The sequence below is a fragment of the Leucoraja erinacea genome, chromosome 30, assembly GCF_028641065.1.
Source record: "Leucoraja erinacea ecotype New England chromosome 30, Leri_hhj_1, whole genome shotgun sequence".
Classification (NCBI taxonomy): Eukaryota; Metazoa; Chordata; class Chondrichthyes; order Rajiformes; family Rajidae; genus Leucoraja; species Leucoraja erinaceus.
In genome coordinates, this window is record NC_073406.1 from 7421088 (window position 1) to 7435047 (window position 13960).

The window sequence follows — 13960 nt, forward strand, 5'->3', positions numbered from 1 at the left end:
AAAATGGTCTATGTTTAAGAAGGAACTGCAGATGCTGGAAAATCAAAGGTAGACAAAAATGCTGGAGAAACTCAGCAGGGAAGCGAAGGAAATAGGCGACATTTCGGGCCGAAACCCTAAATGGTCTATGCTGTATTATACATTTAGCTCATTCTAAACAGACGTGGAACAATATGTGTCTGATCACAAGTAAGATGGCACATGCCAAAATCTATCTGTACGCCTCAAATATACATACAAAAGAAAATATGCAAGCTATAATTAAAAAATAATTAAAAAAACAAATTGGAAAAACTCAACAGGTGAAGCAATCCTTGGAAGAGAGAAATAGAACATACAAACTTAGAAAAATTGGTGCAGGAGTAGGCCATTTGCCCTTCGAGCCAACACCACCATTCAATATGATCATGGTTGATCACTTAAAATCAGTACCCTGTACCAGCTTTTTCCCCATATACCTGGATTCCTTTAGCCCGAAGAGCTAAATCTAACTCTTTCTTGAAAACATCCAGTGAATTGGCCTCCACTGCCTACTGTGGCAGAGAATTCCACAGATTCACATCTCTCTGAGTGACAACGTTTTTCCACATCTCAGACGTAAATGGCCTACCCCTTATTCTTAAACTGTGACCCCTGATTCTGGACTCCCCCAACATCTGGAGCATTTTTCCTGCATCTAACCTGTCCAAATGTTTAAGAAAATTACATGTTTCTATAGGATTCCCTCTCATCTTTCTAAATTCCAGTGAATCCACGTAAATGTTTCAGCAGCTTGTTACTATTAAAAGCTACCTACTGATAATGGGAGCATTGTTCATGATCTGAAATTGTTGGAAGTCAATGTTGAGTGTGCAAGGTTTTTCTCATTTCATTTATGAACAACCACGAACATGTGAATGAACACACGGCCCCTTGAGTATATTCTGCCATTCATTTAGTTCATCTATCCACAGTAATCTTTCACCTAAACATTCAAAGATTCTACTTCCAAAGCCGTTTGAGAACATAGTAAAATTAGGAATACCACTAATTTTCTTGAAAAGATGAGATGATATTCCTGAATATCATTAGAGCTTTGTAAGAGGCCATTTTCAGAGTTAGTATCTTTGTATCTCTCTTTAAGATACGGGATAAAGGTCAGTGAATCTAATTAATAATGTGGCTTGCATATCATCATATACTTATTTAAAGTCTGATCTTGTTAGTGTGTATATGTGTGTGTATATGTGGTTGTCTTTACATCTTCGCAAAAACACTACGTAATAACGATTACATTTTTACATATTGCGATTTACATTTTTCCCGTCGAGGCTGGGATCACCTTATCTGAACATTTCATGCTTTATTTCTCAACTCATTACTGATTAAAAGTCTCAAAAGACTCAAAGTGTCAAAAGACTTTGAAATTAAAACCACCAGCTTCAAATGATGATGTCACAATGGCTCTGCTAGCAGAGACCAGCATCAATGAAGATTTTATCCTATGTTTGACACATTATTTGTGATTAAAGCTTTAAAAATGCCAACTTTCACAAGATTTTTACACATTCTGATTCACATTTTTCCCCTTAAGCCAGAGATCACTTTCACTGAACATTTTATGCTTTATTTCTCAAATTATCACTGATTAAAGTTGAAAAAAATCCAAATACCTTTAATTTCAAACTGACCAGATTCAACTGATGACATCACTGGCTCGACTAGCAGGGGGAGGGCGAATTGCTACTGTGACATGCAGGGCAAGCGCAATTGGATTTTTTTTTTAAGATCAATGCTGAGGAAGGCAAGAGGAATGTTGGAATCTTACGTTCGGGAACGGCTTGAGTTGAAGGACCAATCGTCCCATGGGGGCTAGGGGTAGGGAATTGGTGCATTGGGGGAGCAAACCAAATGTAATAAGTTGAGAAATAAGTAGAGAAATAAAGCATAAAATGTTCAGTGAAAGTGATCTCTGCCTGAAAAAGCAAAGACCATATTTCTCCATTGTGTGTTTGCTGCCAGACAGGCAAATTGGATCAAGTCAAGTTGAGTTGGGACGAGTTTATTGTCATTTGCACATGAATGATGAGGTACAGGTTCAATGAAAATCTTGCTCACAGCATCATCACATAGACTCAGACAATTCATTTCGGACATGACAAATATAAACCAGTTCTATTCAGAGAGACATGTTGGTAAAATGCAAAAATATTTAAGGTAGACACAAAATGCTGGAATAACTCAGCAGGATAGGCAGCATAGCTGGAGAGAAGAAATCAATGACATTTCGGGTCAAGACCCTTCAGATTTTCTTCAGTCTCGACCCGAAACATCACCCATTCCTTTTCTCCAGAGATACTCCAGCATTTTGTGTCTACCTTAGATTTAAACCAGCATCTGAGTTCTTCCTACACCTCCTATGCAAAAATATTTAGGTAATATACACCAATATTACATGTTGCACATGTTATATCCTATGTTAGAGACTACTTGCTCTGATAGTTGAAGAACAAAAGAAAGCATTATATTCCCATAAATGTTTTGGTCTTGGCAAATCCTTTACTTCCTTCACCTTTGTTGAATCTAAATTCAGGGCTGGTGTTCAAATAACCCACAAAGGAGACTTCCTTGGTTTGGATTCAAATTTTGCTTTTCATCTCCACTTGTTGCTCTTTGCATATCAGGTCTCTCAGCGCCATGGTTTAATCTTGGAGATGAGAAGAAAGAAAAAGGTTCATAGGTAATCTGTTGTGATTTTTGCCTCATTGAGAGTTTCACTTTGCTGAAATTTCTCTGTTCGATCTCTGTTCCAGATCTTTGTTAAATTAGTTTTTTCCAACGTCTTTAAATTTCTCCATGGGAGCCACAGGACGATGGCACGATGAATATATCACCAAAATCTTATCTGAGAGTTGATGGTATTAGCCTTCTAATTTCTCTCTTCCATGAAATAACTGCTGATGCACTCCAATACTCTTTCACTGGCAGTGGAAGATCTGCTATACTTGGGTTGCAAGTTTGGAGTTACACAGAAGGGTCGAAGGTACATAGTGAGTGTTTTCCAAAAAAATCCTCAGGTCCAAGAGTATTCAACTGGTTTCCTACCAGAAGATCCATGAGCTGTTGGATGCAGGGAACAGCCTCACATCTTACATGTCCAGCGGAAGAGGCCAGCAACCCTAGGAGTGCAGAACTGGTCTTTCAGTAAATTTGATCCTAATCTTTGAATGGAGAGCTGGTTTCCCTGCTGAACAGTCCAGAGGCCTTAGGGTTCTGAGTGTGACATTCTGTAAAATAAATCTAAACGTAGGGTGCAGAGCTGGGCCACATGAAAGCCATGGGCATGAGGATGTAGAGTATTAAAAAGAGGCAGAAGAGACTGCAAATTATGTTTCAGGACCCTTCACACAGATCAGTCTAAATCAAAACACTGTCTATCCATTTCCCTCTGCAGATGCTGTCCGACCCAGTGAGTTCCTACAGCAGCTTGCTTTATGCTCACAGTAGAGTCTTCAGTTGCCCCCAGTTACAGAACTAACCTTCCAGTACACTCATTGTGTAATGGTGCAGAGTTGGATCCAGTAGGATAGTCACTAACACGAGTGGGCTGATATATCTTCTAAATGGTAGTGCCAACTAGTATGGATGTGGTAACTTTCTGGTCTACGCTGATTAAATCTGTATAATGGCTCTCTTATTTTTTTTGGTTCACCACCTTTAGAGAGCAATTTCCAGCAGGCTTCAGTGTAATCTTGTTGAATATTGATAGCTCATTACTCATAGTTTTAACTGCACTGCCTTGATATTGATGGCTTCCTTCGGGAGAACATTTCATATTGCTGCCAAATCAAGTTAAAATGTCACAGATTATTATTGCATTAATATCTTGGTGTAGGCACATTTATTGGGTGTTCCTTTGTTTGACAGTAGATGCATTGCATTCAACTAGTATTCTGAATCCCTCCATCTTTTTCTCTGCACAGTTGATTTTAGTCACGCTCTGAACTTTCAATATCTTCTTTTCTGTGCATTGTTGGTAGAATCGATTCTCCAGTGCACATCATCTGCACTTTTTTTCCCCACAGCCACACATGTTGCTGCTCCAGATCTTGCAACTTGTTGCTGCTCCAGATCTTGCAATGTTCTGCAGTTTGTCCTCTGCTTAATGGCGTGTGCTTACTGTCCAACCTTTCTAGCTTGGCTTTGGAAAGCTCCACAGCTTTGCATACCTGGATGCATTTCATTAGAGTTAAACTTGTCCCATGTTGTAGCTGTTCCTTAGAATGGACTCTTGGATTCCACAAATAATCCACTCTCTCATGAACATGTCCTTCAAATCTGAGAATCTAAAATTATCTGCTAACAATCTAAAGGTACTGTAATTAAGGAAGTATCAGTTGATTTTCCCTGCTCTGGGTTGTGAGTTACGAAATGGTGATGGTGCCTGTTCAATTTTTGGGAGGGTTGCATTGTGTTTTTAATGCATTTAATGCAACCCTCTAGGATATGATTTGAGGTCTTTATGGTGTGATTATCTCCTCTTATCCTCAATTGGTGTCTTGGTATATAGTGTAAAATTGGATTCCTCGCAGCCTGGAAATCTAGAAGCTGTCCACTGTGCTCCCACTTGAATTAAATACCTCATAATAAGGGTCCATATGTTTCAGGCCTTTGAGTGTAATGTTATTGTTTTACTAACCAGCATTTTGATTATCATGTGTAGGAAGAAACTACAGATGCTGGTTTAAACCGAAGGTGGACACAAAAAGCTGGAGTAACTTAGCGGTTCAGACAGCATCTCTGGAGAAAAGAAATAGGTGATGTTTTGTGTCTCGATCTGAAACATCATCCATTTCTTTTCTCCAGATATGCTGTCTGACCTGCTGAGTTACTCCAGCCTTTTGTGTCTAACTTTGATTATCATGTCTCAGTCTCGACGCTGCAAAATAATTTGCGATTTATTATACAAAGAAACTAAGTAAAGAAAAACAAGAGGTGGACTGCATTTCTCTAAAATGTGTCTTCTGCTGCACAGGCAATCTTATTTAGCCAGTTTTACCAATGAGAGCAGTGGACACATGTCACATTTTTTAAAGTACATACCTGATATTACATAAACCACAAAAACTATAGGCAGAGTAACAGAAGGTAGACAAAAATGCTGGAGAAACTCAGCGGGTGAGGCGGCATCTATGGAGCGAAGGAATAGGTGACGTTTCGGGTCGCGACCCTTGTTCAGCATGAAGAAGGGTCTCGACCCGAAACGTCACTTGTTCCTTCGCTCCATAGATGCTGCCTCACCCGCTGAGTTTCTCCAGCATTTTTGTCTACCTTCGATTTTTCCAGCATCTGCAGTTCTTTCTTAAACATAGGCACAGTAACAGTCAGCAGAGAATTAAAAAGCCAAGCCAGGTGCCATGTGTATTGTGAAGGCTCGGAATCAGCCTGAGAAGTAATGCATGACTTCACAAATCTGTCATGCAATGTTTGGTCACCACAGGGTGAAGTTTGCATTATAAAATGAATTTATTAAATTAAAAGGACAAGTAAATTAGTGTTTTACTGGTACATGTATTTGGTGTTCTGACAATAGGAAGGGATTAGGTAAAAACACAGGCCTATTTACCACATTTGTGCAGCAAGGTATGCTAATAAAGGGAAGAATGTTGGGGATGATTGAGTAATGTTAGAGATAGAAACATAGAAATTAGGTGCAGGAGTAGGCCATTCGGCCCTTCGAGCCTGCACCGCCATTCAATATGATCATGGCTGATCATCCAACTCAGTATCCCGTACCTGCCTTCTCTCCATACCCCCGATCCCCTTAGCCACAAGGGCCACATCTAACTCTCTCTTAAATATAGCCAATGAACTAGCCTCAACTACCCTCTGTGGCAGAGAGTTCCAGAGATTCACCACTCTCTGTGTGAAAAAAGTTCTTCTCATCTCGGTTTTAAAGGATTTCCCCCTTATCCTTAAGCTGTGACCCCTTGTCCTGGACTTTCCTAACATCGGGAACAATCTTCCTGCATATAGCCTGTCCAACCCCTTAAGAATTTTGTAAGTTTCTATAAGATCCCCTCTCAATCTCCTAAATCTCTAGAGAGTATAGACCAAGTCTATCCAGTCTTTCTTCATAAGACAGTCCTGACATCTCAGGAATCAGTCTGGTGAACGGTCTCTGCAATCTTCCTCTATCTGGAGAACATCCATCTGTCCAATATTACTCAGTTTGTAAGTTTCTAAAGACAGTCCCCTGAGGATCTCCTAAATTCATCGGAGAGTCTCACCAAGACCCTGTACCAACTGCAGTATCCAGTCCTCATATAAGACAAACATGTACTGAGGAATCAGTCCAGGGAGTGGTCCTCTGCACTCCCTCTACGGCAATAATGTCCTTCCTCAGATTTGGAGACCAAAACTGTACGCAATACTCCAGGTGTGGTCTCACCAAGACCCTGTACAACTGCAGTAGAACCTCCCTGCTCCTATACTCAAATCCTTTTGCTATGAAAGATATTTGAAGAGTGGATCTTGATGTGGTTGAAAATGAGGATGAGCCTTTAGGAGGCTCGGAGGATGAGCCTTCTCATGAAAAGGAGACAATTAAGACCAGGAATTAGAACCTGATCAAGTGTTTTACATTGAAATTAACTGGGCATAATTGCCAAAGCTTGCATTTATTGCCCTTCCCCAATTTCCCTCCTGCAATGTCATCCCCTTCAGATGCCTTTCTGAACAGTTGTAGTCATTCTAGTGAATGGTGAACCTGTAAATATATTACTGTCTATTATTGTTGACAGAAGCCTCCTCGTGGTGATCCCCGGAAACGACGACACGATGCACTCTTTGACGCGTCGTGTAACTAATTCTGTCAACATGTTGGACGACGACAGAAGCCAACAGCGAGCTATGCGTCGTCTGACACACGAGCAAACGATTGTTGGGGACTGATTTGGAGGGGCCAGATTGGTGTGCAATTAGGGGGAGACAGTAGGTGATAGCCTGCATTGGTCAAGGTTAAAGATAGGGGAGGTATCAGAGTAGCCTGGGCAAGTACCTATACTACATTCCGTAGATGCACACATTGCAATCATTCAGTGCTGATAATGGAGGGGATGAGTGCTTGGGACCATTGATGAGGTCCCAAATGCATTGCGTTGTCTCTGTACTGTACACTGACAATGACAATTAAAATTGAATCTGAATCTGAGGTTCCGATCACACAAGCTTCTCTGCCACATGGAGCTTGTTACATGCTGGTTGGTGTTACTCATCTAGGCAAGGAGGGTGGATTCCATTGTGCTCCTGGTGCCATGTGTATTGTGAGAAGGGTCTGGAGTGTCAAGAGGAGAGTAATTTCTGCAACATATCCAGTCTGCAACCAGCTCTTGGAGCTCCAATACCCTTTTGGCTAGTTTCTGATTCATGGTGACCTCCAGGATATTGATGGTAGGAACTATTGGCGATGGTGAAGATTACCCAACTTTGCATTAAAATGCTCTTCCAAGAGCTATGGCGTTTTGCAACATTTATAATCCATCTTGCTTTGTGGTGATATTTCTTGTTCCCACTTCAGACAAGGAGTAGAAAGAAGCCTCAGAAATCTCACGAGATTTCCTCTTGACGCGTGCACGCACGTTTTTTCACTCTCGGGCGGGCGCGCGCACGGTGACGCGCGCACGCACGCACGCACATGTCGCGCGCGCGCGCGCAAGAGACGGCGGTACGCCTTTCTGGGCGGTCACAACCTAACCCGATAACCGGAAGCCTCCAGGTCGATGATGGACGTGCGCCTTAACCAATAGTCCATCGATCCGACAAGCGAAGGGGCGGGAATGTGGGATGGTCGGCCCAATGAGCTGGTTGCCATTGGCAGGGAGAGAGGAGGGGGGCGGGGCGAGGCGAGTTCTGTGCCCGGTGCTCAAGGTTGGTTGAGCGGCGGTTTCTCCGGCGGTCGGGTTTAGGGATGTAAGTGGGGGACTGAAATGGCTGCCGAAAAGAAGCCGGAAGGTAAGGGGCTGAGGTGGAGGGGGTGGGAGAAAAATATAAGTGTCTGCAAAAAATCGCGGCTATTAAATATTTAATTTTATTGACAACCTGCTGGACGACGAAAAAAAGCTGAATCTGACAGAACAAGGGGGTGTGAAGCGCTGCAAATGGAGCAAAGACGGTTTATCGTAAATATTGAAAACCGTTATGTGTGGAGTGTGGAGAAGGGCAAACTATTTCCTCACAGGAACAGAACCAATGTCCGATTATTTTTTTTCGTCCTCAGCAAACTGTCACTTTCTATGAAGAGCAAAAAAATAATTAATATTTTAAAAATCAAATATACAAGGTTGTTTGGTGGCCGTAAACTCCACGAGAGGGCGGTAACGGATTGTTTATCTGGTGTGAAAGTGATTTAACTCCTCTCGCACTGTCAAATATTGGAATACTTCAGGTAATGTGCTCCAGAATAACTAGCAGGATCACTGGCCACAAATGTAGTATTGCATGCTAAGTCTCACCTCCAATTTTTGACTTTATTTAGTTCAGGTGCGTTTGCACAAAACTAAATTAGATCTGGTATCTGGAGTTTGGTATGAATCGAAGATCACTGGCGAAAGTTTATTTTGCTTGATTAATATTATTGCAATGGGGACAGCAGTAGATTCTGGTTTTAGACAAAAGTTCACATTTTCAACTACATAGAATTTATTTACAGAGGAAAGTTTTTATTTTTAATATGTGCAACTTAAATAATGGTTCTTTTCAGGTGCAGCATATCAAAATACATTTTTCTTGTTGAATTTTCTGTCCCTTTATTATTTTAATGAAAATATTCATTCTATGGGGTATGCATTTTCAAGCTCTAATGCTCTGAACTTAAAGTAATAAAACTGCTGTAAGTTGAGTATTCTATAGATATGGAACAGCCTGTAATTTCCCTGTCAATACAACAATTTGTGCAAATGCGAAACCATTGCACAATTTTGTAATTCCAAGTAAATTGTAATTGTTCCATGGTATTTATGCCATTAACATAAAATAATGATTATGCCGATGTACTTGAAAGATTGATAGCTTATGCCCATTGCATGTATTTTATGGGAAAAAAACTAATGACAAAGCAAAAATGTATTAAGTTACATGTCGATTTGTCCGTTTACTATTGGCAGAAATTTGCGGGAAAATTGAGCCAAAATTATCTTTTGAATTTTTTTTCAGTAAAGAAGAATTGCATCACTTAAAACAAGCAAATCAATATTTAATATGTTATGGGATATTTGTCATTTTGATTTAGGCTGAAATGAAAATTTTCTTATGCCTATCAAAGAATAGTAATTATCCACTATATGTGCTGGAATATAGTGAGGCATGTTTTTAAGGTTTTTTAAAAGCCTTATTCACATTAAGTGTTGACATATTTTCCAAGAAATTTTAGATAAATTGGGAAGGAGACAGCCTTAACCCTTTGTTTCACAGCTGCTGCTTGACATGCGAAGCATGATGCTCTTCTCAGTAATACATGAGGTGGATGCAAATTAAATTTAGCTCTGTATTCAGAAGAGCTTCTCTTTATTTGTACCCATACGTGCAACATCTTTTATGGAAATGCAATTTTGTTGCACCTTTTCAAATGTCTACGCTTAAAACTTATTTTCCTAAACTAATATCAATTCCATTGGATATGGCTACTTTGGCTGCCGAGTTGGTTTTGTTCTTTTAGTTGGTGGTTTTGGTCCTGAATAGACAACATGTATTTCTTTCCATAGGCAGACCAAGTGTTATATTTAGAGAGACCCTATTTGCTTTATGTACATTTCTTATTCCCATATAGACAGCTTACGATATTTCTGTATTACAACACTGCAAGTGAACGAATGCATTTCGTTGTCTCTGTACAACACTGCAAGTGAACAATTATTCAGAAGTTGACTCTATTGCTCCTTACATCACACTGTCAATGCAAGGAGCCCTTTGGTAGTTTTACCAACTCTGTAACAACTTAGTACTGTGTAATTATATTACTGGTGTGCACAGGAAAAAATGAAAGTAGTAGAAATATCTGTAATAATTAGCATAGAGTAATTTTTTATTTCAAGTATTGATGGCAATAATGGATAGTAAAGGAAATCAGGTGTACTGACAGTGAGATTAAAATAGAAAATTATTCTTCACTGGTTCACAGATTTTTTTTTAAAGTACACCCAAAACTAGTAATGCAGCAGGTTGAAAAATATTAATTTAATATTCTCGTTTCTTCTAGGTTGCAACATCCCATCATACCACTTCTCCCAGATTTACTGACTCTTTCATTGGATTTTAGAACTGTAGAACATCTCATTTCCCTCCGCATTCCCTTACGCATGCAATCTATGAGCTTTTAAAGCCCAAGTTTTGTGAGATCTAATCACGGTTTGATTGATCAGCTTAACTTGCCCTTGCTGGTATCCTGTGCGATGGACTTTAGCCAACCCTAGTTTCTCAAAATAAAAGAGAAAAGGAAAGAATTCACGAAACATTAGACAAGTACTGCAGCCAGTCTGAGCTAACATTTAGCCTAATAGATTGATATTACTTTAGAGTATTTCAGAATATTTACGTCTTGAGGGAGTGCAGTTGAAGATTTTTTTTACATTTGGTTATATTGATAAGATTTTTAAGGTGCACGGTGGATTTGCTGGAAATATGCCAGTAATGTAATCTTTCTTCCACTTGCAATGAAGTTTAATGGCTTAGGCATTGGAAAGTGTGGGAAATCTGTAAATAATGGTTGGTGGTAGTCATTTCACTTTTGAACTATTTCATCATGACATTACTGCATGTCAATCGCGATTTTTTCCCCACAGTTGTCCTGTTATAATCACTTGGTTTCCAGCCCATTCTTAAAAAATCTGTTTCATCCTTATTGAGGTATTGTTCTATGGATGTTAATTACCTCTTATCTCTAATCTCTCATGCTTGACCAAGGTAGAATGATTGCAGGGTACCCTGTAATGGGATACATTTCTAACAAATACCATAAATGTTCCCTGCTTCTCACCACTACTACATTCACTACACAGCCTGGAGGCAAAGAGATAAAAGCTAAAGGTCATCTCCAGAAAAGAAAGTTCCTGTCGTATTAATGGAATTTTTGGTTAAATATTCAAGTTAACTTTCTGATTCATAAAGGAAGGAATTGGTTCTACATTATTACATTTTGTAATTGGAGATACAGAAATGGTTGTGGCAACAATAATCCCTTCGTGGGCATTATCATTCTTAAAATTCTTAGCTAATTATGGCATAAGCCAAATATATTAATAAGAAGATGATATGGTATTGACATTACCTCTAATTTTCCCACGTTAGTGATGGTTGTGGGTAAGGAGCGTTTTGCTGAGGAGAAATTTAGCAAGTCAAAAACAAAATGTCCGAGGTGACAATAGAGGGTAGTGGAATTGGTAACAATGTATAGACTTTGTCTTGAAGGAACAACACAGGCAAACGGAAGAATATACCTCCATAGTGCAAGGAAAATGGTGACGAGATAAAGTTTAGAGCTCATTGTCATACAGCACTCAACACATTGCAGATAAGTGTGTATGATCTAATTGCAGAAATGTGATTCCAAAGTGACCAAGGTAAAGAATGGGATGAAGGCAGTAAAGGGAAGCTAAGACACAGTAAGGGGCAAATACATGTTAGTGGGAGTTGTCCATTGCCTCCAAATGGCATTAGTATAAATCGTGAATTTTGGAGACGTGTAACACGGATGAGATAAATAAATCTCCAGGATAAAAACCATCACAAAACCATTTACATATTGACGGGGAAAATCACATTAGCAATAATACTTCATGAGCCAAGTTCTTGGGGAATTTGGGAAATTATTTTCAACGTCAGCATGTTAAGCTCCCTCCCACTCCCCTCCCGTCATCCCCTCCACCCCAACCTCTCCTCCTCTCTCCTCCCTCCTCTCTCTCCATCTCCCTCCCACCCCTCTGCACACGTTCCCTCTATCCCCCTCAATTCCCTCTCCCCCCCCTCTCTCCTCTCCCTCTCCTCTTCTCCCCTTCCTCCTCCACCCCTTTACCCCCTGTCTCTTCTCCCCCCTCCGTCTCTTCTCCCCCCCCCCGTCTCTTCTCCCCCCCCGTCTCTCTCCCTCCCCCCCCGTCCTCCCCCCCCCCGTCTCTCCTCCCCCCCTCCTCTTCTCCCCCCCTCTCTCTCTCTCCCCCCCTCCCCCCCCCTTCTCCCCCCCTTTCTCTTCTCCCCCCCTCCTCTTCTCCCCCCCCTCCCCTCTCTTCTCCCCCCCTCCTCTCTCCCTTCCCCTCCCCCCTCCTCTTCCCCCCTCCTCTCTCCCCCCCTCCTCTCTCTCCCCCCTCCTCTTCCTCCCCCTCTCCTCTCCTCTCCCCCCTCCTCTTCTCCCCCCTCCTTCTCCCCCCCCTCTTCTCTCCTCTCTCTCCCCCCTCCTCCTCTTCCCTCCCCCCCCCTCTCTCCCCCCCCCCCTCTTCTCTCCTCTCTCTTCCCCCCCTCCTCTTCTCCCCCCCTCCTCTTCTCCCCCCCTCTCTTCTCCCCCCCCTCCTCTTCTCCCCCCCCCCTCTCCTCCCCCTCTCCCCCTCCCTCCTCTTCTCCCCCCTCCTCTCTCTCTCCCCCCCTCCCTCTTCTCCCCCCCCCTCTCTTCTCCCCCCTCTCTTCTCCTCTCTCCCCCCCTCCTCCTCTCCCCCCCCTCCTCTTCTCTCCCCTCCTCCTCTCTTCTCCCCCCTCCTCTCTTCTCCCCCCTCTCTTCTCCCCCCCTCTCTTCTCTCCCCCCCTCCTTCCTCCTCTCTCTCTTCCTCTCTTCCCCCCCCTCTCTTCCCTCCCCCCCTCTCTTCTCCCCCCCTCTCTTCTCTCCCCCCCTCTCTTCTCCCCCCCTCTCTTCTCCCCCCCTCTCTTCTCCCCCCCCTCTCTTCTCTTCTCCCCCCCCCCCCCTCTTCTTCCCCCCCTCTCTTCTTCCCCCCCTCCTCCTCTTCTTCCCCCATCTCTTCTTTCCCCCCCCCCTCCTCTCTTCCTCCCCCTCCTCTTCTTTCCCCCCTCCTCTCCTTCCCCCCCCCTCCTCTCCTTCCCCCCCCTCCTCTCCTTCCCCCCCTCCTCTCCTTCCCCCCCTCCTCTCCTTCCCCCCCCCCCCCCTCTCCTTCCCCCCCCTCCTCTCTTCTTCCCCCCCCCCCTCCTCTTCTTCCCCCCCCCTCCTCTCTCTCCCCCTCCTCTTCTCTTCTCTCCCCCCTCCCTTCTTCCCCCCCTCCTCTTCCCCCCCTTCTCCCCCCTTCCCCCCCTCCTCTTCTTTTCCCCCCTCTCTTCTTCCCCCCCTCCTCTCCTCCCCTCTCTTTTCCCCTCCTTCTTTCCCCCCCCCTCCTCTTCTTCCCCCCCCCTCCTCCCCCTCTCCTCCCCTATCCCTCTTCTTCCCCCCCCATCTTCTTTCCCCCCCTCCTCTTCTTCCCCCCCTATCCTCTTCTCTCCCCCCCCCTCCTTCTTCCCCCCCCCCCCCCCTCTTCTTCCCCCCCCCTCCTCTTCCCCCCCCTCTCCCCCCCCCTCCTCTTCTCCCCCCCTCCTCTTCCCCCCCCTCCTCTTCTTCCCCCCCCTCTCCTCTTCTCCCCCCTCCTCTTCTTCCCCCCTATCTCCTCTTCTTCCCCCCCTCCCTTCTTCCCCCTCTTCTTCTTCCCTCCCCCCTCTCTTCTTCCCCCCCCTCTCCCCCTCCCCCTCCTCTCTCTTCCCCCCCCCCCTCCTCTTCTTCCCCTCTCCCCCCTCCTCTTCTTTCCCCCCCTTCCTCCCCCCCCCTTCTTCTTCCCCCCTCCTCCTCTCTTCCCCCCCCCTCCTCTTCTTCCCCTTCCTCCTCCCTCTTCCCCCCTCTTCTCCCCCTCTCCTTCTCCCCCTCCTCTTCCCCTCCCCCCTTCTCCTCTTCTTCCCCCCCCTCTCTTCTTCCCCCCCCCCTCCTCTTCCCCCCTCTTCTTCCCCCCTCTTCTTCCCCCCCCCC

General features: G+C 43.8%; 1 protein-coding gene across 6 annotated transcripts in view; it reads left to right on the top strand.

Moving 5' to 3' along the window:
* The first annotated feature begins 7842 nt into the window (after positions 1-7842).
* The window catches only part of camta1a (calmodulin binding transcription activator 1a), an 810948-nt gene continuing 804830 nt past the window's right edge, over positions 7843-13960 (top strand). For all 6 annotated transcript variants that reach the window (XM_055659354.1, XM_055659356.1, XM_055659355.1 and 3 more), the window contains exon 1: positions 7843-7992. In XM_055659354.1, coding sequence (XP_055515329.1) covers positions 7968-7992 — 25 coding nt within the window. In that variant the 5' untranslated portion in view covers positions 7843-7967. The remainder of the gene's footprint in view (positions 7993-13960) is intronic.